This window comes from Paramisgurnus dabryanus, chromosome 2 (genome assembly GCF_030506205.2).
Source record: "Paramisgurnus dabryanus chromosome 2, PD_genome_1.1, whole genome shotgun sequence".
Classification (NCBI taxonomy): Eukaryota; Metazoa; Chordata; class Actinopteri; order Cypriniformes; family Cobitidae; genus Paramisgurnus; species Paramisgurnus dabryanus.
In genome coordinates this window covers 1,474,484-1,498,334 of record NC_133338.1, presented here as the reverse complement: position 1 = coordinate 1,498,334, position 23,851 = coordinate 1,474,484, and the positions used below count along the sequence as shown (strand labels likewise).

The 23,851-nt window shown below is 39.9% G+C and overlaps 1 protein-coding gene across 1 annotated transcript; it reads left to right on the top strand.

Moving 5' to 3' along the window:
• The first annotated feature begins 14,065 nt into the window (after positions 1-14,065).
• Positions 14,066-22,180, top strand: LOC135783387 (E3 ubiquitin-protein ligase TRIM39-like). Its single transcript, XM_065294063.2, has 6 exons — positions 14,066-14,101; positions 15,728-15,823; positions 16,039-16,227; positions 18,167-18,308; positions 20,812-20,838; positions 20,922-22,180. Exons 1-6 carry the CDS (start codon positions 14,066-14,068, stop codon positions 21,470-21,472), a joined length of 1,041 nt encoding a protein of 346 aa, XP_065150135.1. The 3' UTR covers positions 21,473-22,180.
• The last annotated feature ends 1,671 nt before the right edge of the window (positions 22,181-23,851 follow it).

Here is a 23,851-nt window from a genome sequence, read left to right as displayed (position 1 = left end):
TGAAGGGGGTATAGATTAGGAGTATTGCCTCTATTGAAAATATTACTGGAGTAATTGCCTCCCCGTTTTAAGGTTAGATGGAGTAACCTCAACCTAAAACATAGATGGATCCTCTTATTTTCAATGTGTTTGGAGAAACCTCTAACTTTAACTTAAGTTAGAAGGAGAATGCCTCTATGCCCAGCTGTATGGAACTGCCTTAGCACCTTCAGAATTACACCTTATTCCCTATGTGAATATAATTCACTCTAAATAAATATAATAATAATTTTGTAAATTATGATCAGCATCAGAATAGTATTGGTAACTAAGAAATTGGAGTCAGATTATAATTTAACCACAGAGGTCAAAGAAACAAATTAAATAAATGGAATTACTCTTCTAGAAGCGCTACGGAAGGAACGAATACGAGACCCCTTCACCCACTCCACTTGTATCTGTCGTTGGGCTTGTGGGTGGCGTCTTACAAGATCATCCAAACAGCGCCATCGAAAACGTGACATCCTTTAGAGAGGTTACCAATGGCTCGCTCGTTCCTCCATCAGCCAATGACTTCATGGAAAATATTGATAGACAAAACATGTAGCCAATTATATGAAGAATACAACGATATCTGTGTAACTTCTGTGTGTTTGGACTCATGCTGCGCTGCAAGAACTGACATACAGATGACGTCAAAGTACCGCGAGAGCGAGTCGAAATTAAACTGCTCTGTAAGATTTCTTGAAGAGCTCTCGCGGTGCTTTGACGTCATCCGACTGCGGCGCCGCATAAAGTCAGTGACGCGGCTGACGTACGATGCGGCTGACTGTTATTTGTTCCGCCCCAGCTTCTTTTATTTTTCTTTTGTTTTGTGCGCCCGAGCTTTACAGTCTGGGGAGACGCAGGCTATAAGTTTGAAAAAAAAAAAAACTTTTCAGTGGAACAGGGCAGCGCGTCACTACAGTCACGTGACTTCACGCTCGAGCCGGAAGAGAAGACAATGCTGAATAAAGTCGTAATTCTGCTATTTTTGGACCAAACTGTATTTTCGATGCATCAACACAATCTTACTGACCCACTGTTGTCACATGGACTACTTTGATTATGTTTTATTACCTTTCTGGACATAGATTTTCAATGAAGGGGATAGAAAGCTCTCGGACTAAATCTAACGATAAAACATCTTAAACTGTGTTCCGAAGATGAACGGAGGTCTTCCGAGTTTAGAACGACATAAGGGTGAGTCATTAATTACATTATTTTCATTTTGGGGCGAACTATCCTTATTCAGTAGTCAAGCTGTTCCCTTTGGGGGCGGAGGCGAAAACACAAGCTTATACAGTATGTAAATATACACACAGACAATGACGCCCCCCGCTGCACGCTAGAATCTCCGGAAAAACAAGCCTATTTTAACCGCAAAATGTACGCTTTTAAATATACAAAAACTGCTATCTCAAACATGGAGAGGGTTCTTCGTGATCTCAACTTACAGATTCTGCAATAAAACGAAAATCACAAATTTCGAAAAAAAAAACTTTGTTTCTCATTTTCTCGAAACTTGTGCTGCCGACTTGAGTCCCTGGTTTCCGTGATGGGTCACAAATGTCACTCATTATGATCCATAATGATGGATTTTTTCTGGTGTTAATCCAACTGATATTCATATGTGAGAGGTGTAACATATACAGTAAATACCTGTCAGTATCCTGCCAGAATCTTGTCATGTTTAGAATCTAATCTCTAGTGGCAGGGTTCTGACAGAACCATGTTATGCGTGGGGACACGTGGCTTTGGATGTGTGTTTCCAGTCATGTGTTTTCAGTGTCTTGTCTCTTTTACCCTGCTCCCTGTTGTCCTCACCATTCAACCCAGTTTCACTAAATTATGTACCTATAGGCACGTATGGACCAGCGTGACAATGTCACGTTTTGCCGCGTTTGTGCGTGAGCATGTCACACTTTTCCGTTCGAGTCACTGTCATGTATTGGTTACTCAACTTTTTTGTCCTAATTTCTTACCATTGTCGCTTCAGTTTAGGGTTAGATTTACATAAAATGACATCCCTACCCAAACCCAACTCTAACCCCAACGTCAGGCGAAATTTGGTTAAAGTTTAGAAAATATAAAAGAAAAAGTCTTGTATCTTTTTAAAAAACAAAATAGTATAAACCAATACTTAAAGTGACATACTAACGCAAGCACCAAAACTAACCCTAAACCGACGTGACAATGGTTTGAAAAAAGGACAAAAAAGTTGAGTAACCAATATGTGACAGTGACGCAAACAGAAAAGCGTGACATGCTCGTGAGATTGTCACCAGTGTTTGGAGTAACACATTACAAAATATAATATTTTACAGTAATATATTAGTTTTTGCTGTAACACAGTAATATAACGCATTACTAATAAAATTTTGGTAATATTTTACTCGTTACAGTCATAGTAACGCGGGTTTCGACAATGCATTTCAAAATTAGACTGTGTTATTTTTATATTTTTGACCAATGCACGCACCCAGCAACCACACAGGAAAAAGCTGCGGCTCAAATAACGTTAGTATGCCTGTTTCCAGGTGCTGTATGCAGCATGTTCATTTTTACTTTAATTTTGTATTTGAACTGCGATTTGGACACGGTGCGCGTCAAATATAGAAGCGTTTCTTAAAGAGCCGAATCTGGGAAGTCCGCGGCTGTATAAGCATTGACTAAAGTGGTCGCAATCAGGTCCAGTAGCGCCGCACACGCATGCAGTGTAAAAAAATTCTGCAAAAAAAAATTCTATCGGTCTTCCATGCTGCTTGAACCTCAGAAGTAAAGAGACTTTTAAAAAGCTTGCCAGTAAAATCCATATCATCACCAGCAATGACAAGGTAAGCTAACGTTGCTATGGTTACAGTCCATATACATAATAGATTGCTAGGCTATTCCTCTGCTATCTACTGTTTTATTGCAAACAGCAACCTAAACTACAATGTAACATTAGTGTAGACTTAAACATGGTTATTTAAATAGTACATTTAAACATCACTGGTTAAAGTTTTTACCAGCCTTTGTATGGTAGCCATATATTCATCGTTTGGCAAAAAGTAGTGTTCCTCTGTTTGTCTCTGTTTTATTAAGCAATTATATGAGCTGTATTCCTTGAGGCCTGATCCTCCAATAGCACTTTTTGATAAGTTGTGTCAACCCAGTGCATGCCAGGTTTGTGCTGTGAATCTGAATCAAAAGTGAAGAATAGAAATGAAAAGAGGTTGCGTGTCTTGCCATGTTATTAGTCTATAGGTTGCATTATAGTGGGCTCTAGCTCTATTGTGTTTGGTATGTGTACCATAATTTACCAGACTTTTTGATTCTTATGATTCTGACAGTGATTGTTACTGTATTTTGCCATTAAGTCTTAACTGTGCCTATTCAAAGCTCGAGGGCCAACACATAACTTCTAGATTTATAAGCATCAATAAACTACATTTTAACATTTTATGATGCTTAGTCATACTTCTGTTATTTTGATGAAAGTAACTCAAAAGTAACGCAAAAGTAGTGTAACTCATTACAGTTCAGAGACAGTAATATTGTAATGTAACTAATTACTTTCAAATGACAGTAATTTGCAATATATAATGTATTACACTTCGGAAGTAACTTTCCCAACACTGATTGTCACGCTGGTCCATACGTGCCTATAGGTACATAATTTGGTGATACAGGGTTGCATAATTTGGTCCCTATTAAAACTCCTTGTTTTCATTGTTCTGTGCTCGTTCGTCTGACGTTATTGATGTCGATACCTGTGTCACAGCCTGTCGTTGTTTAATTTTTCCTGTGAGTACCCAGTTTAGTGTAGTTCTAGTCTTCTGTCATTTGTAAAGTACTTTGTTAGTCTTGTGTCTAGTCCAGTGTCAGTTTATTGTAGTATATATCCTGTCTTGTTTTGCCCCCTTGTGGGTTTTTGTTTTTTGCCCCTGTCTTTTAGAATAAAAGTCTTGCCCTGTCTATCCGTGTCTTCACTTGGGTTCATCTGCCTAAATCCCCGACAATACCTTAATCATAATATCAAATTTCATGGTGAACAGGGTATTGTCCAATTTTTACTTTTTTTCTGAAAAAAAAAAAAACCCTTAAAAACTTGTGGTAAACAAATACCAGTACGCAGGTCATAGCAGCAGTTGATCATGCTGAATTTCTGACACTGTCAGAAAACTATCGTAGGCTATATTTAGACACAAGACCGGGAAAATGCCACCTTTGAACCTCTCTCACTGTACGACATGGGACCACCAATGAAGAGCCACGATCACAGAAATCACGACGATTGTTTCATGATGGCAATCTTTCGTCTGGGACAGCCAATAATCGTGCAGTGTATCCTGGGCATTAGCCTGCTGTTTGCCCTACTGTTGATTTGTTGCTCTGCACACTTGTTTGTTGCTATGGACACTTATTAAACTCATTCATTCCCTCTTGTGTGTTGTCATGGTTATTTATTGTCTCTGCCTTGTCAATGGTTCTTCTCTTTTATATATACGCTGTCTGTTCATTCACTTGTTGCTAGTCTTGTATTATGTTGTCCCTTCTTAGCACAGTGTTTGCCTTTGTTTTGCCTGCCTGTTTATCTGTTTCGTGTTTAATAAATAAATATATTCTTAAAGGAACATGCCCAGATTTTGGGAGTTTTGCTTATTCCGCGTATCCCCCAGAGTTAGATAAGTCCATACATACCTTTCTCATCTCTGTGCGTGCTGTAACTCTGTCTGACACAGCCCTTGCTAGCTTAGCTTAGCACAAAGACTGAAAGTGAATGGCCTCAGCTAGCATACTGCTCCCAATAAGTGACATAATAATGCGAACATTTTCCTATTTATGCGTTGTGATTTGTATAGTCACACTGTGTACAAATAACAAGGTCATATGAGACACAGCCATCTTTTAACAGTATACATACTAGGAACTATATTCTCAGAAGGTGAAGCACTGCTACTGGGCGGAGTGATTTGCTCACAGCACCCGGGAAGCCCCTGGTGAGGAGCAAATAAATTGTGCTTTAATTTTTTTTTGTGATTTTTTCATATTTACTACTGAATGTTGTGTACAGTCAATGTCTACGAGCCACATCTGCAAATAAATATAACAGCACATCACTTTTATTTTAGTAGCCTATATTACTTGCTTTTAATAACAAAAGTCCAGCTGATTTAATGTGGTTATCTTTTATTTAAGGCAAGTATCCTAAAAATAACAACTTATTCCCTATTTACCAGGAAACTCCTACATTTGCAGACATATTTGAAGTGGTGCTTTGCAATCGGATATGCTTGACTCTGAAACTCTTTTATTTCAAATGACACAATAATGACCACAAAGCAGCACGCTATTTGTTTATTTTTAATAGGTGTTATCACTGGTAGAATAAAACTTTGCAACATGTGTAAACACAAGTATTTTAGCCAAATATAATTTATGCAATGGCAAACCAGAATGAAACAACAGCAGATGGGTATCCAGCTCGCACTAAAGCAAAAGACTACTACATGCGTACTGCGCAGGCGTAGAGCGCGCACCCGTCTGCAGGAGGTTTGCTGGAACGCGATCCTGAGGTGAAATTTCTTTAAGAGGTTTTAAAAACTTTCAACACTGTGGAGTACGGCTGCAAGTGATGTGAGCAGGATCCACATGCTGGGTAAGGTGACTGATTTTGTTAATACATGACTCACGCATTTCAAACAATGTTTTTTCAAGAAAGTTGCCAGCTAATGGTAGCAGCAGGTTAGCTAGCACATAAGTTAGCATAAAGTTAATAACTGGCTCAAAAACTCAGTTTCTGTCAAGGCACAGTGAAGAAACATTTACTGAAGGCTTTATTTATGTTTTTTATATGTAATGCAGAACAGAATTTGTGAGACGACATCAACTCAACATCCGAGTGGACAAGAACACCAACAGAGGAAGCCAAGCCCCAAAAACAATGAATTTTTTTTTTTTTTAAATAAAAGTTTTGTGTTAATAAAAATGGCTACTTCGTACTTCGACTCGGCGCAGTAACACCCTCCCTCTCCCCTTTTTCAGGCGAGTTGAAGTACTCCCAAAAGTGCTGTTCCGCCATACAATATAGTTTCTCTTTTAAATCCGCTTAGAAAAGCGCTACGTTTTATTTTGTACCACCAAACTTGGTCGTATAACTACTCGTCTATGATAGAGGGATGTATCAACTCTTCTTAGTTAAGGTAATAACATATTTTAATATTGAAAATGAGTAGACTATTCCTTTAATGATGGAGTATTTTAAGTTGATTCTGCTATGATAAGGAGAAAACACGTCAAAACGCGTCCCCGCGTTTTTGGATCCCTGGGGGTTAATGCCTTACAGAAAAATGTTCTTCTTTAAATAAACATAAAATCTCAAATGAATGAACAGACTCTGTTTCACGAGTTCGCCCTTACATCTAATCTGATTGCGAAAGTAAGCATATTTTTGCGTGCTGTCCTGGGGGAGGGCTCAGGATCCGGAGTGAAGCTCGAACTCCGAATCCAGGGCATGGCCTGAACCCAGAGAACTCCCCCATCCCAAACTGGGATAGAACAGATTAGAGTGGCGAGTTGGGGTGGTGGAGGGATAACCGAAAACAATCACAATAGACTGAGGTAGGTAGGATGTCTGTATATGTAGTGTTTGGCTGATTACCAAATTAGATGCACCTGTGCTTGATTAGTTAATTATCTGATCGTGCTCCTCCCGAACCTTGTTAATAAAACATCATTTCACGAGTTCGCCCTTACATCTAATCTGATTGCGAAAGTAAACATATTTTGGCGTGCTGTCCTGGGGGAGGGCTCAGGATCCGGAGTGAAGCTCGAACTCCGAATCAAGGGTATGGCCCGAACCCGGAGAACTCCCCAAAGGAAGCTTGATGCATAGGACAGCAGCCGGAGAGTAAAAATATTTCTGCATTCCCCCCCAAAATATGCGTGTTTAGAAATATGCCGGCCGACCGGGACAGCTTAGTGGTTCTTAATAGGAACTGAGGCTTGCAGCGTCGGCCTGACGAGCCCTGTGAGGGCTAGAAAAGGAGCACGAATATGATGCGCTTAAATGCTGTGGGCGAATTAGCGTGTCGGACGGAGGGCTCCTGCTGCGCCCGGAGGGAGCCAGCGGCTCTGCTGCACCGGCCAGGGGGATCCCCATCCATCGCAGAACATGGTATAGCTCAGGCGACAGACAGGGGTTCGCCCTGCGACCGAAGGGAGCCGTGGGTCTGCTGCACCGGAAGGGGAGCCCTGTCCGACGATGAATAGGCATGTAATTAAAGCTGGGTTGACGCGTCAGACGGAGGGCTCCTGCTGCGCCCGAAGGGAGCCAGCGGCTCTGCTGCACCGGGCAGGGGGATCCCCATCCATCGCAGAACATGGTATAGCTCAGGCGACAGACGGGGGGTTCGCCCTGCGCCCGAAGGGAGCTGTGGGTCTGCTGCACCGGAAGGGGAGCCCTGTCTGATGCTGAATAGGCATAAAATTAAAGCGCGGTTGACGCGTTGGACGGAGGGCTCCTGCTGCGCCCGAAGGGAGCCAGCGGCTCTGCTGCACCGGGCAGGGGGATCCCTATCCATCGCAGAACATGGTATAGCTCAGGCGACAGACGGGGGGTTCGCCCTGCGACCGAAGGGAGCCGTGGGTCTGCTGCACCGAAAGGGGAGCCCTGTCCGACGCTGAATAGGCATGTAATTAAAGCGGGGTTGACGCGTCAGACGGGGGGGCTCCTGCTGTGCCCGAAGGGAGCCAGCGACTCTGCTGCACCGGGCAGGGGGATCCCCATCCATCGCAGAACATGGTAAAGTTCAGTCGACAGACGGGGGGTTCGCCCTGCGACCGAAGGGAGCCGTGGGTCTGCTGCACCGGGAGGGGAGCCCTGTCCGATGCTGAATAGGCATGAAATTAAAGCGGGGTTGACGCGTCGGACGGAGGGCTCCTGCTGCACCTGAAGGGAGCCAGCGGCTCTGCTGCAATGGGCAGGGGGATCCCCATCCGTCGCAGAACATGGCATAGCTCAGACGACAGACGGGGGGTTCGCCCTGCGACCGAAGGGAGCCGTGGGTCTGCTGCACCAGGAGGGGAGCCCTGTCCGATGCTGAAAGATTTACAAAAATAATGGAATGATAATGAGATGAGTTGTGACTTCTGTATATGAATTTATGGGCTGTTGATCGGAATAAATGTTTAACCGATCATGGCTGCATGTGCTTCTTTAATGTGAAGATGATTATACCTGATGTAGCTTTTGAAAGCGTCTGATGACCATCGACCGAGGGCTTGTATCTGATTTTGTGATAGACCTTTTTGAGCTGCAGTAGTTGCTGCTCCAATGCGAAATGAGTGGCTGGAAAAATGCTCCACGGGTAAACCTGACAGAGCTATGATTTGTTTTAAGTGTTTTTGGAACCAAAAACGTGTAACGGGATGGTTGGAGTCGTCGACGAATAGAGGGTCCATTGCGGATTTAGACTGGGCATTCCTAAGTTTTAAATAAGACAAAAGAGCCTGATACGGTTGAATTGAGGATGGGAGATTAAAAATGTATATATAATGGCCTTTCTTCTCTTGGTCCGTCTTACTTTGTTTGATGAAGTAAGCGATTGTTTCACTATCGAGAATGGACAAGTCGGAGATAGTCGGGTGGATTTTCGGGTTGAATTTTGAGTTTATTGCAATTTAGGAGCATCTCAGGAAACCGAAAAAAGACAATAAAAACATGGCATCGAGGGTATGAGCTGTATGGATCGAATGATAACCTGTGCGGAGAATTTGGATACATTTTGTGAGGATGTCCAGGGTTATAGATTGTCTTGAATCTATTTTTGAAGGACGAGAGCGCTGGATTCCTTTAATTAGAAGAGAAGTTTGAGAATTATTTATTTCGGGGGAGGGGAAACCGTAGATTAATTTATGAAAAAATTGGATGCCGCTTAAATATCCTTTAATAGACCCTACTTGGAGGTTCTTAACGGAATTGAGGTAGGAAATAAATGAAGTAATTGTGAGGAGAGAAAAATCTGGAAATTGCAGGTTAAAAGAAAGGTGAAATGTTTTGAAACATCTCCATGCTGTTAGATATGAATTAATGGTTCTAGGTGAAACTGCTTGGAGAATAGAATCGAGTGACGCGTCAAGGAGCGCTTTTAAAGGATGCGTTATAGGAATGAGTTGTGAATAATGAGGTACTGGGGTTGGTGATGGGTCTGCCTCCGGAGCCAGCATTCTGAATTTCTGTCAGAATCTGCGTTTTGATGGAGTTAGGCACGGGAGGTGGTTCCAGAGCGGCAGCATTCACTGGGGTAGGTAGGGGGGTTGCTGTGAAAAGAGTGTAGCGAGGTTTGTCTTGTAAAGATGAGTTGGAAGGAAGATAAAGAGGTGCTGAAACCGTTTGCGGAGGCAGCCTCACGCACGGATTAGCGCCTGGGTCTTGGGGAAGCCCGTAGAAAGGAGTAGGAGGAAATTGAGAAAATAGGGGGGGCGTAGCCGTTTGCGGAGGCAGCCTCACGCACGGATTGGCCCCTGGAGCTTGGAGAAGCCCGTAGGATGGAAAAGAGGGAGAAGGCCGGTGCGCTGTAGCAGGCTGATGGTGTACTGCTTGTGCACCCCCAGCAGGGGCTGCTGGCCATTGCTAGGGAAAAGAAGCAGAAGGAAAAAGGTAGAAGAGGCTGAGTTTGAGGGGCTGGCGGAGGCATCCTCACGCCAGCGTCTGCAGCCGGGGAAAAAATAAAGGGTTTAGAAACCAAGCCTGCTTTAGCCGATTGGCTAGCTGCAGCGATTGGTTGGAAGGAGGAGGGAGGCAGAGCCGTGTGAGAGAAGGCTGAGTCTGGGGCGTGGGCCAGACTCGCTGACGGTCTGTTGCGTCTAGGAGCTTGAGGTGAACCGGAACTTGATCTGGAAGAAGATGACGTTAGAAGGAAATGTTGACTTTTGGTTTTACGAGATTTTGTTACCTTTTTTGGGGTGGGTGAATCATTTCCCAAAGAAATATAAAGCTTGTAAAGTTGGGCTTTGCTCAACTTGCGAGAGAACTTAACTTCTGAGTTTGTCAGAGCTTGTCTCAAACCCGCGACGGTCCATTTCGAGATGGGAGGGATGGATGGAGAAGCTGAGGCGTATGAAGATGTTGGAAATTGTAAAGGCTGTCTAGAAGGTGGAGGTGAACGGAGATTGCGCTGTGTAGGAGTGCGGGTTGTGGGCCTTTTGGACTTCCGGCCACATGCCGAGACGTGTGGTTCGGCAAAAGATCAGGGTTGGCTCGGGAATTCTTTAGAGCCGGTCGGAGGAATTGCTTTGGAGCCAGCTGCTTGTTTTGAGCCGGTGGCTTGCGGTGGAGTGTAGAACTCGTCGTCAGAAGGGTAAAGCTTGACTTCAGACATGTTGGCAGTTCGAAGCAGTATATCCGAAAACAATCACAATAGACTGAGGTAGGTAGGATGTCTGTATATGTTGTGTTTGGCTGATTACCAAATTAGATGCACCTGTGCTTGATTAGTTAATTATCTGATCGTGCTCCTCCCGAACCTTGTTAATAAAACATCATTAAAAAAACAGTTTCATCCTACCTTCATTTGTTCTCTTATCACCTCTTAAATTTTCAGCTAAACGCAGAGATAATTAAATTTTTGTGAAGAAAGTTTCTAAGAGATCAAATTCAGAGCCATCAAAACCCTCATGGTGTTTTTAGTGTTGAGTGAATACGTCAGTGTTTAAGTTGGGTAAGATCGCCACCCAGTGGATAGCTGAAATATTTGAGGTAGAAACTTCTCAGGGAACGTTTTCTCTTTATTGACGAGATGACTCAACAATATTTACTTCCATTTATCTGGATATCGCCATTTATTGTGCAATTGTAGACAAATAAAAAATATGATTGAAGACTGTGGCGTTTATTTTCATAAATCAGTACGCAGCAACAGTGGCGAAGTGATACTTGTGTAAATTGAGTGACTAGTAACTAGTTGTACCTGTGTCAGAGCCAACATTTGGGGACAATTTTATGTCAATTGCACATTTAGAAATAAGTTAAGTGAGAAAAATGGTGTTCTGTTGTATACATTTAGGGGCAGTTTCCCGGAGAGGGTTTAGATTATTCCAGGGCTAGGCCTTAGTTATTTTAGGACATTTAAGTAGTTTTTACAAACAAACCTTTACTGATGTGAACAGTAAAACATTACTGATGTGCAGAAAACAATGGCACTGAAATATGTGTTAAGATATGTCAGTGGAAGATGATTTTAAATTAAGGCAGCTTAAACATCTATTTTAGTCTAGGACTAGGATAAGACCTGTCCATGGAAACCACTCCTCTACTGTATGTTCAAATGTTTGCGTGTGTGTGTGTGTGTGTGTGTGTGTGTGTGTGTGTGTGTGTGTGTGTTTTAGGTCAAAGTGACCATTTTGTATACAAAGCAAACGATTTTCAAATGCATGTAAATTACCAAATTAGGGTGTGGCTTTTGTCTCCGAAATAGAAAGTTAACAACAGTAGTGAGGGGTGTTTTCCATCAATAAATAAAACTTAACGTTAAGAGAGACAACAGATTCTACGTAGACTAAAGAGACGCAAACATACATTTGAAAAGGTAAGTGTCATTTCTGATTCTTAATCCTCTGTGCACTGCAAATGTCAATATATAAAACTATTGGATTCTTTCAAATCTTTAGTGACATTGTTAAGGTGTTGACACAACGGATAAATTTGAAACTCAAAACATCAGAAAATGTCCTTTACATGTACAGAACACAATTTAGCTAAAGTTTAATTCTTGTATGCTTTTGTTGCCTTATAAGCAAGTTATAATAAGTAAACAAAAGAGATGTGTCTTCAGTAGATTTTTTTAAGGTTGCTAACGACTCTTTGTGGCAATGGACAGATTATTCCACCAGTGGTCCAAAAGAACATGCGTGAGAGTTATTTTGTGCCTTTATGTGAGGGCACCACAAGCCACCATTTACCTGTAGAGTGTAGACATCTACATAGACAGGGTGCGTATGACTGAATTAGTGTGTGTAGGTATAGGGGTGCGATTTCAGTCGTCTTGAAGCCTAGCTTTACAATATGTGCTGTGTGTGGGGAAAGTTACTTTTAAAAGTAATGTATTACAATATTAAGTTACTCCCCAAAAAAGTTACTAATTGTGTTATATAGTTACTTTTCATAGAAAGTTATACTTAAGTTACTTTTGCGTTACTTTTTTTACTTGACTAAGGCTTGATCTCTTTCAGGCCTTTTATGAACCTCAAACACTAAAAACTTTTTTTCCACTGATAAAGCTTCTACTCTGTGGTTCAAGTAAAAAAAAAGAATCGCAAAAATATCAAGCTCTGGCCCACCATCTCAGTTTCTGACTCGAACTGTTCGCACTCAGGCGTGCACGCATAGAGTGTGTAATTCTACATGACCATGTTCAGTTTAATGCAGTACATAAATTTTTTATTGAATAAATTAAACTGAAAAGTAACTTGAATTACTTTTTTTTAAAGTAACTCAAATATTAATGTGTACAATTATAAAGTAATGCTTTTCTTTACTTGTTCTTCAGAAAAGTTATATTATTACGTAATGCGCGTTACTTGTAATCCGTTAACCCAACACTGTTGAGGACAACATTGGCTGGGTTGCAAGTGGGATTTTCATTTTTCAAACAGCCATCACATGACTGTCAATCAAGATTACACTGGATGTTAAAACAATAAAAAATTACTGCAGTTCAACCTATATTCTGTTGTACTTTTACTTAAATTGGTAAAAAAAACAATAAATAAAATTCAAATGACATTGTCTCAAGTTTAAAATGTTTAAATATTTAGGTATTTTACCAATTTCACACTTTAATTGAAATAATTTTTTTAAGTTTCTTCACCTTAATTTTGAGAAAATGTAAGTTGATAAAACATACATTTTTAGGTGTTACCAAACATGAGTGCTATGTAATTTCCCATTCTATTAAACGTATGTGAATTGGGATGCGGCACTGTAAAAAAATAATTAATGTCAACAAATTTTTTTTTACTTTAACTTAACAAATTAAGTTAAATAATTTCAACTTGTTTTTAAGTTATGTCAACTAAATATAAGTCAAAAACTGTAGGTTAAATTAACTTGCATAACTCATTTGATTAAACTTGCATGCAGCACTGCAGCATTTCTTACAGTAAGGGAGAGTCAGAGAAGGAACCAATCACAACAGGACACATACACCAAAGTATCCTATGAGAACATGACACATCAGCGAACAGGAAAATGAGACAAACATGATCAATTTAAAATAAAATATATGAAATAAAAAGAAGCAATAAACATACAGTTACCTGCAAATATGTAACAAAAACAAAACTCAAAAAGATATTACACAAAATAGCTGCAGTTTTTTTTGCCAAATCATCCATCCCTAAACCAAACCATAGCAACACCCTAGCAACTACTGAAAATATATATATTTGTTGAATGCACAAGCAACGCACATCAAAAGGACAGTCTTATCATAGCAATAACCATTATTATTATAATTATTATTATTATTAAAACCCTCAGGTTTAACATCTGACACATCACCATGGCTGCAGTGGATCATATCACTCAACACTTTCAGTGCCCCATCTGCAGGAATCTGTTTGAAAATCCAGTCATCTTAAGATGTACACATGCCCTTTGCAAAAGCTGTCTGAATCAGCCCATAGACATGAGTGATCCTGAGTGTCCTTTGTGCCCGAGTCCCTACACTGGTCAAAGAGGTCAGATCCCCTGCGACAACTGTGATGAAAACCAGAGGTTCATAGCTGTGAGGTCCTGCTTGACCTGTTTACTCTCATACTGTGAGCATCATCTGAAGCCGCATCAGTCTATGGAGAGCCTGTGGGGTCATAGATTGGTAAATCCACTGGAGAGATGGGATGAGAGATTGTGCAGTGTCCACAGCAGACTTCTGGATCTGTACTCTACCCGAGACAAACGCTGCATCTGTGCCTTATGTGTGACACCTGGTCAAGATGTTATACCTGTGGACATAGAGAGATGGAGGAGAGAGGTATTTAACTTTCATAGTAAATAATAGTGATGCACGGGTCGTCTCATAACCTGCGGGGAAACCTGGTATAAGCAGAGGTGGGTAGAGTACCCAAAATCTGTACTCAAGTAAAAGTACAAGTACTTATACAAAAATGTACTCAAGTAAAAGTAAAAGTATCAAATCTAATTATTTACTTGAGTAAGAGTAAAAAAGTATTAGATGAAAAAACTACTCAAGTAGTTAGTTACTCGTTACTTCCGATCTGATAGAGAAGTAGCGCAAAAGCACTGAATTTCAGACTACTTGGAGGGTTTTCACAAATCTCTCCTTAAAAGTCTCATTGTTCTGCTTATAAACAAGTAAAGCAGCCTATCTCAGTCCTGCAATGGATACATTATCACATAACGTGTCATTTGAGAAAAAATCTCAAACACACACAGATGTTTTTCTGACGGTTAACTCTGTATTTATTTCATGTTCACAACACAAACTTGTCAGCATCTGCCTTTAAACATGCAAACAGTAAACAAAAAAGAACGTGTACTGTTTGTTATCATGTTTTTATATGAATAGGTTATCTTCATTGCCATTAAAGTGCAATAACTGAACATTAACAGGAGCTTCATAAAAGTTATCATTTTAGAATTTCATATGGAACTTATCTGTTTGTGCAAATCAACTCTACATTTATTATAATATATAATACATGTTTTTTTTTTAATCAAACTTTATTCTTTTATTTTTATTCATTCATTCTTTAGGAAGGATTTAAATAAAATACAATCCCGTTTTTATTTGAATGTATTTTCTACACATTAGTGAGGTGTCCGGATTTAAATGCAAGACGTCCTTACATTTTGCTGTTCAGTTTGTTTAGTTGTGGGGAAATTATACGGAAATGTGCAGATGAACGTGCTGTTTGTGTGGTTTAACTTACACTAGGTTTTGTCATCGCTTGCACAAGAGTGCATATGGCAAAAAAACTCGGACAGTGTGTGAAATGACCATTAATAGTGTTCAAATAGACAATACTGACACTTACTTCAGGTTGGATCTTGAATTCCTGTAAGCTGAGATGTCAGCTCGTTCATTGAACAAAGCATGCATCGCATCATGAAACTATTCTTTTTGACCTCTTGGAGTGAAAACATAGACCGAACTTGAAGCCGCCATGCATGATCTGCCTCCGATATCTCGCACAATGCACACGCGCCCTCATCTGCTTCTCTTATCATCTACGCGCGGTTGCGCGTGCTAAAGGGTGACCGCGCGGTCACGCGCGCTAAAGGGTGACGCAGCCTGTCTCGCGAAACTTTCGAAAACGCCCTATAAACTTTAAACAATATATATTCATTAATTATTACCATTTGAAAGTAGCGCAGTAACGCCGCCGAATGTAGCGAAGTAAAAGTACAGTTTTTTCACTAGAAATGTACTTGATTAAGAGTAAAAAGTACCTATCCTTGAATTTACTCTAAAAGTACTAGTTACACAAAAAATGTATTCAAGTACATGTAACGAAGTAAATTCTCCTTGTGACAAATCGCTTTATTGTTTCCTATTCTTTGAATAAAAGCCTAAATGTAAATGTATTACCTATAAAATAACATCAAACGCAGAATTAAAATGAATGTAAATCTAAATTCTTAAACTGTATGTTTGAGTTTGGTATAGAGTGTGTTATGACAGCTTGTTGTGTGTTTCTACAGGCTGAACAACCAAATAATATTGACAGGTTGAAACGCATGATCAACCGGAGAGAAAATGAACTTGTGGATCTTCAAAACACACTCACATCCGATCAGGTCAGTCTGTTTCTCTCAACTTATCTGTGTAAAGACACCATACTGTAGTGAGATGTAGTTCTTTCTACATGTTGTGTCACCGGTACAGTAGCTTAACAGTTAAATTGCTAGGGGAATTCGCTATCATCTAATGAAATTACATAGAATTGACGTATAACAATACAAATCATACATCAGTAAACAAGAATGATCAATTGTTCCTCTACTCTTCACAGGATGAGATTAACAGAGAGGAAACAGAGATTGGGGAGGTGTTTGCTCCTCTAGAGGAAAGAAGAAGGAGTCTGGAGGAGAAGATGGAAGAGAAGACAAAGAAGATACAGGAGGACCTCAAAGAGTATAAAAACATCATTAACCATCTAAGTCAAACTCAGAATGAAGAAGACGACTTCCTCTTTCTCCAGGTCAGACACTAATATTGTATATTTTCACACAAGAGAGAGTGCTGTTAAACTGAATATCAGGACAGTGATTCATACTACAGCTTGATTATGAGTTTGATTTGAGTTCATATACAGAGAGTTACATTTGATACAGAAATGTGTTGTTTTCTTCTGTTTAATACAATCAAGATTTCATGACACTAAGCAACAGACAGATCAGGGGCTTCATTTATAAATACAAAAGCCAAAAATAGCCATGCGTACGCACACCAGCAAGCACAGATCACCTGAAAGTGTGCTACGTGAATCTGCCTCATATCCTGCCCTACACACGCCTATTTTCAACCATAAATAGTAAATGCAAATCACCTCCTGAATGCTGAATGAATCAGACTGGCATCCAATTGTTTGTTTGTAAGATAAATGCGCCCAGCCAATAAACGCAAGCCATTCCCTGCTGAAAAAAACAGCATCAAACCAGCATGGGAATTATGCTGGTCTATGCTGGTTTAGCTGATGGTCACCAGCATACCAGCACCAAAACACAACATATGCTGGTATGACCAGCATGGGATGCTGGTGCTAATGCTGGTTTAGCTGGTGTTAATGCTGGTTTGGTGCTGGTTTAGCTGGTGCTAATGCTGGTGCTGATGCTGGTTTAGCTGGTGTTCACTAGCAAACCAGCACCAAAACACAACATATGCTGGTCTTGCTGGTATGCTGTTTTTTTCAGCAGGGTTGTCGTAATCCTCCAGCATTGAAAGGACACAGCATTACACACGGGGGTCACTGTAGTGTATTTAGATGTTGTTGAACTCTGTGTAAGGTATGGTTGGCGCGTTCATGATGTAATGAGAAACAAGTAAAGTGTTGCAGAGTCGACTTGTAAAGAACAAAAGAAGAACTGCCCATCGATGTCCTGACTTTTCTTTGTGTTCTGTAAAAACTATAGTGCAAACACAACAGTCACTGCAGCATTTATATATTTTTACAGCAATTATATCACACACCTTGCCAGAATCACAGCATAAATGAGAGGAATCACTAAAATAAAATAGTTATCTGTTTTTGTTTTCCTTTTGTGTACTCGTCTGATATATGCGGACTGTTCTCCAGCAGCACGAGGTTATCCTCTGCTTTACAAAGAGCAGACATATAACAAATGTATAATTTAAATTTAAAAACATAAATAAATTTCCTTTTACCTAAAAAAACTTGCATTAACTTGTACACATGTGAGTAAAAATTTATTTTAGTGTAATACTTGAACTTCTTCATGCGGTTTTGTTGTGAACATCATAATTAGGAGTATTATAACGATAACGAGAGAAACGATTGTCCGGGAGCCTGATGGCTGTATTTTCACACTTTAACATTTTAAAATAAAAATGCACATTAATTACGGAAAATATTTGGATATTTACACTGTGTTCTGCAGTTATCTAATGGATATTTGATTCTATCCATCTGTCTCGCTTCCGTAGTGAACATTGTGTCCGTACGACAGCGCTGATTAAATATTTAAAAAAAAAATTCATAAGATTAAATTTACAAGATGTATATGAAACAATTATCACTCTGTGCAAGTGCAAATAACCCTGCTGTATTTTATTGTCATGATTACGTGGATCTTACGTATGATATAGAGTGAAATTAAATGTGTGTGTGTGTGTGTGTTATCAAAACTTATAATCTTTCCTGTCAAATTTACTTTCTTCAATCTGATTTAAGTTCACTTTCTCACCATCTGTGTCGCCAATTCCCATTGATTGTCTCCAGAATGTGTGTACGCATGGGTCAGAGTTTGCTGAAGGTGCGACAAGTTTTTTAGCCCCGTTTTGTGCATACACACGCTTTATAAATGAGGCCCCTGAACTGTCCAATCATATAACATGACCGGAACAAACATACATAATGAAAATTATAACATATACATGTAATGTTTTTGTTCTTCTTTCAGTCGTATCCATCTGTGCCTGCTGAATTCAGAGATGATCGGAGAGTTTCTATTGACACTGAACTAAACTTTGGCTCCATGAGAAACATAACAACATCTGTTTTGACTTCTATGAGGACTCAGCTGGAGAATCTTAGCTCTTTTGGTGAGAGATGATGATATTTGACAGTAGTGATGTATTGAGTGGGGTTGCGTACACTGAGAGGGTGTTTTAAAGAGCCCCCTAGTATGATGCTAAAAAGTAGGTTATTTTGTGTATCGTATTTTTCGGTCTATAAGCACTGTTTTTTTTTTCATAACTTGGCTGGTGCTGCATCTAATAGTCAGGTGCGCCTTGTAAGTCAGTATGAATTAATTTTGACATTTATGAGGCAAGAGACATCATTACCGTCTACAGCCGCGAGAGTCCGCCATTTGCTGCTTCTGTATTTATGTAATTCAATGGATTCAGTGATGTGGAATGACGAGTGTGCGAACTTCACGCTAGTTGGCTTGTTCGGTTAATTTAGACTATTCAACCTTCCAGGTAAGGTTCTGTATGCTATGGTTAATTGTTTAAATAACTGATAATATTACTTTAACGTACAGACATCTATTTAGCCTGCTGTTCTGTGCTATTGTTTAGTTGAATAACTTGCCTCTTCGGATTAAATGTCTCTTCTTCGGCTTGAATTTTGTGAAATTATTTTCTAAATAAACGTGATGTATAGTCCACTGTGATTTATATGTTATTTCGTCTAAATGACGCATTTTTGAATTATGCTGTTTATACTCCGGTGCGGTTTATAGTCTGGAAAGTATGGTATTTGCTGTAATACAATGTGTTCGCATGGTTTATGGTTCAAAAAACACATTATTCTCAATATACCCTACATTATTGGTGTTCCTCTATGCCCTGCCTCCATGAAACGCGTTTTGATTTTGTACAAAGCTCATGGTTCTAATAGGCGCGGTGTGATCCTATTAGGGCGCACTCACATTATCCAAACCAAACCAAACCATGCCCCAGCGCGATTGTCACCCCTCCCTACTCCCCCAGATGCACGCACTCACACTGTACTTTTTATTGATCCGAGTCCGGGCGTGCTTTCATCATTAAGATGCGATTGTTTTGAAAAAAGCAGGAAGTAAAGCTCTCGCTTAACACTAGAACCCACCGTAATGATAAGTAATGTTTTTTATTCGGAGTCGTTTGGTGCGCGATTACAGACAGCCCCCTCACATGTCATCATATTGCTTAGTTGATCTGTCACGTGCGCAGCTCGGACATTCACGTAACCCCGCTGCGCGCATCATAAGGTTTTTACGGAGGCAGATGAAGGAGAGTGGTCGCGTAACTGACGTCTTCACCTTTTGAATCGCGCTCAGGCGCGATTGCGCTCACACCACAGCCTTCCGCGCCTGAGCCCAAGTGAACCGCGCTCCGGCCCACCTCTGCAACCCGGCCGCGGCGCGATTAAACAATCCGCGCCCGGGCGCGGAACGGAGTGATCACACTAGTCAAACAAACCAGGCTTTGGGGGTCAAACGCGCCCGAGCGCGGTTTGGTTTGGATAGTGTGAGTGCGCCCTTAGCCAACTATCGCGTAGTGATTGGCCGAATACTGAATAACGTAAACAGGAGATACTATCGTCTTTATTACCGTATCAATAAGAGCCTGAATCTGACCCAGAAAACGCAGAGGCTAAGCTGATCGATCAACCAGCGCGATGTGAGTAGTATCTAACAGATTGGTAAGCTAAGCATACTAAAACATTAAAACCATGTCTGCATTTGTGATCATAGAAATGACAAACAACAAGCGCTACTCTACATTGCACACAACTGTATTTAAATCGTCAGTAGGAAATTCATTAAATATGAAAATATCAGCGACTGACAGGATGTCAATCAGCAGAACCAGAATGTAGTTGCAAAGTTGGAATTTCTCATATTTTTAGACAAAGCCTTTGTGTACATCCAGCCTAACTGCCCCATGTTCAGAAAGAAATCTTCTGTAAAATGTGCAGCACACATTCGAACATTTGGGCCGTACTGTTCTGAAACAGTATTGTAAATAAAACCTAACCACTGGTTTCTTAATGTTTACTCAATTGGAAGGCCAAACAAAGTAGTTTGCCTTTTGCAAGGAAAAACGCAGCGTCTCCACGACATGGCTGCAGCAACAATAATACAGCGTGAATGAAAGTTAAAGAATGTTTACACCCCAGCTCATCATGAATAATGAATAAGTCTAACGCAGCCTCTGTGAGTTTTTTTGGGGGTGTTTTACCCTGTGCATACCCTAAGATTAAATTCTGTAGGCACCCCTGCTATGTGTTAAATAAAATCCCTTTAATTCTTTGCATGTGTACAAGTAGAAGTAAAGATGTAACTTTTCAAAGGTGGAACTTTAAATCCAGTTTGTCCCACTAAAAATGGTGCCTGTGGTTTCCCATTGGTCCATCTGTATAGTGACGCCAAGATAGGCCTGTCACAATGCTTCGCTTGTTGAGGCCTTGAGAGTGAGAATGGGTTGCCATATCAGAATATTTATGTATATATCTGTATAATATTACATCTGATAAATATATTATTAAAATCATCACAGTATCATAGTGTTGCCACATTTTCATTAAGATTTAACTCTTTGTAACTTTTTGTTGCAGTAAATAACAGAATTACAGAATTTTCAGGTACGTTTACAAACAAATTCCTAAACCATTATGTTGATTTATGAAGCTCTCAAACTTTTCTTAAGTGAGATTCTTTTCTTCAGTGGATGTGACTCTGGATGAAGAAACCGCACATCCAGCTCTGCAAGTGTCTCAAGATGGCAAATCTGTTAGAGTCAATGGAAATATTCAAAACAGTCCGAGAAGCCCCATGCAATTTGACCTGGTGGCTGGCGTACTTGGGAATCTTCAGATCACGTCTGGAAAAGCATTCTGGTTAGTGGAGGTGGGACAACAAACGGGCTGGAAACTGGGTGTAGTGAGAGAAAATGCAAACAGGAAAGGAAAAGTCTCCTACAAACCCAGTGAGGGTTACTGGACCATTGTGTTCTGTGATCCAAACACGTATGGGGCTTTTGAAGAAAATCCCATTCATCTACATCTCTCCACCAAACCTAAGAAGGTGGGAGTGTTTGTCGACTATGAGAGCGATCTCATCTCCTTCTACAATATGAACGATCTGTTACACATTTACACATTCACTCAGTGTAGATTCAATGGAACCATTCGTCCATATTTTAATCCTCAAGTCAACACAAATGTCAATCATTCAGATCCAATGATCATTTCTTCTGTTAATCCAACTGATATGTGAGAGGTGTAACATATACAGTAAATACATCAATTATTTTATATCATATCATATATAATGCTAAACAGGGTTTTGTCTATTTTTATTTTAAAATAACCTTTTCTCTTTCTACTAAAAATGTTATATTAATAAACTCTATAGAAACAATAGGACAGATTTGTATGTAATATAGTATAATAATAGCTTGTGACTATTAGAATTGTATAAGGCCTGTGGTGTTTTCCAGAAAACAGGGTTAACTTAGGGGAGAGCAGGGGCGAAAGTAAACATTTTCAGAAAAACGTCATTTTGAAAGCTAATGTTTTAGACAGGGATATATTTTTGCTGTGGTCAATAACTCACAAGTGTTGTCTATCAATACCAGGTGGGAATTTTAAGAAATGAAAAACGACTTTGTAGGGGTTGTTTTCACAGGGGGTTTCCAGTAAAAGTGGTCTTCTTATTGGTCAGTTTAAATGTATGATGTTGGGCTTAGTCACATGGTCAAGGATAAAATAATATGTTTGGGGGTCCTCTTGCTCTTCTTCTTCTTTGGACTGGTCTCCATGGGCTCTGCTCTTGGATTCTCTATGCTTTTCTTCTGTACCTAAGCTCTGGGGTTCAGGCCATTAGGCCTAGATTCTAGTTTTCAATTGTGACTCTTTTTTTACACTTTCTTTCTTTCTCTGTTCTCTATACTATCAGATAATATTGAAAACAGTTAAATGTATTATTTACCATTTCATGCATTTATAGTGTAACCATTTCAATTGTAACTTTAAGTGAGCACTGTCATTAAACCTTTTCATTTACAAATCTGTTGTTTAGTTTTGATTTAATGTTAATACTTAAACGCTTCATATTGCAATACAGTATATGTATACAGTATACTAGCAATGCTTTACCACAGTGATTCTCAACCGGTGGCATGGATTAAAGTTCTCCGTCGTAGCGACGGATTTCCGTCGATTGCAGCGAGTCTACGACGGATTTCCGTCAGTTGCAAAATTATTAAATTAACTTTTCATAAAGACGCCGTGTAATCACCTTGGTAAGTGGAATGTGATCAAAGCCTGGAGTGGAGCGAAATCACGTTCCTCTCTCCACTGTAAGCGTTCTGTAATCATACGCACCAGATCCACTCCGGGTTTTCTGGCTGTATCTCACGTTAAGCTGAGGTAAAACTTTATTTCTGCTAGCATGGACATACTTGTAATGCAGGAAGGATCCGATGTTTTGGACATCGATAAAGGTGTATAAGACCAATGGAGATTAACTTGACTTAGCGAAATGAGGAAGATTGGCAAGCCTTTCAGTTCGTGGGCTAAGAAAATCAAACAGCCAGGTAATTTACGTGTCTTTGCACAGTAAGCCTAGGGTCCTGTATTGTATAGGGTCCTGGGGGTAATTGATTTGTCTCGTACGTGATCGTTTTTGACTGCTACGCTGATCTAACCAGTGGCTGATACAACGAGTTGTTAAACTCATGGGTAAACTTCAACCGAGAACTCATTAGACGAGACTGCTTCCGAAATGCTCTCGCAGTACTTTGATGTCATCCACCTGTCAGTTATTGCAGTTGCATGTGCACATGGTCAAGAAATGTTGACGTTTGTACATGTATCCGCATTTAAATTGAAACAATAACAACAGTGTTAAATGTGCTGTTTCTATATGAGGGGAATAAGCAAGTCGCGCATTCGCTTCTCTTTGAGCTTGTGAGTATTTTTGCCGCTTATTGTCCTTAAATACACAAGGTTATGGGTCAAAAATCCCGTCTTTGCAAGTATCCTCAAACACGACCATTTAGAGCTTAGGAGAAAGTAAACAGGAGGAAAAAGTTACCTTTTTTGCATATCTGTCACTAATGTTAATCAAACAATTAATCTCTCACTGCTCTTGACTAAATCAATTTATACCCTTACTAAGATACATTATTGTTTATTATCCTTATTTCATCACTGACTGTTTATCCGTGAGCTTGAATTTTGTTCTTGTGTAATATACGCACGTTGCGCACAATGCGTTGTTTTAAGTGCATAACATTGCGCATAAAATAGCACCTCAGCTCTGCCTCTATTGTAAAATAATAATTTGTTGATAAAGGGTACAGTCATTCAATGTACAACTGTCACTATGATTACAGGCATCCTGTGCGAATTGTACACGAGTTTTATTCGAGTTGCTCGTTCAGGGTTTATATTCATACATAACGTTACTGTATTAGAGCTGTGACTGTAAGCTGTTGTGTGAACAGAACAGACCCTGGATTATTCGTTTATGTGTACTGAATAATATGATATGAAAAAGTTGTATTTGTTCACATTTTTAAATGCATTATATAACATGAACAAACTATGGAAAATATAGAGTATATAAGCATTTATTAATTCATGTTTATGT

Bases quoted from the DNA above. Each gene is read 5' to 3' on its own strand.
- LOC135783387 (XM_065294063.2), top strand. From the start codon at position 14,066: ATGCACGGGTCGTCTCATAACCTGCGGGGAAACCTG. The intron at 16,228-18,166 runs GTCAGACACTAA...TTCTTCTTTCAG, and splicing joins ACGACTTCCTCTTTCTCCAG to TCGTATCCATCTGTGCCTGC. The intron at 20,839-20,921 runs GTACGTTTACAA...TCTTTTCTTCAG, and splicing joins CAGAATTACAGAATTTTCAG to TGGATGTGACTCTGGATGAA.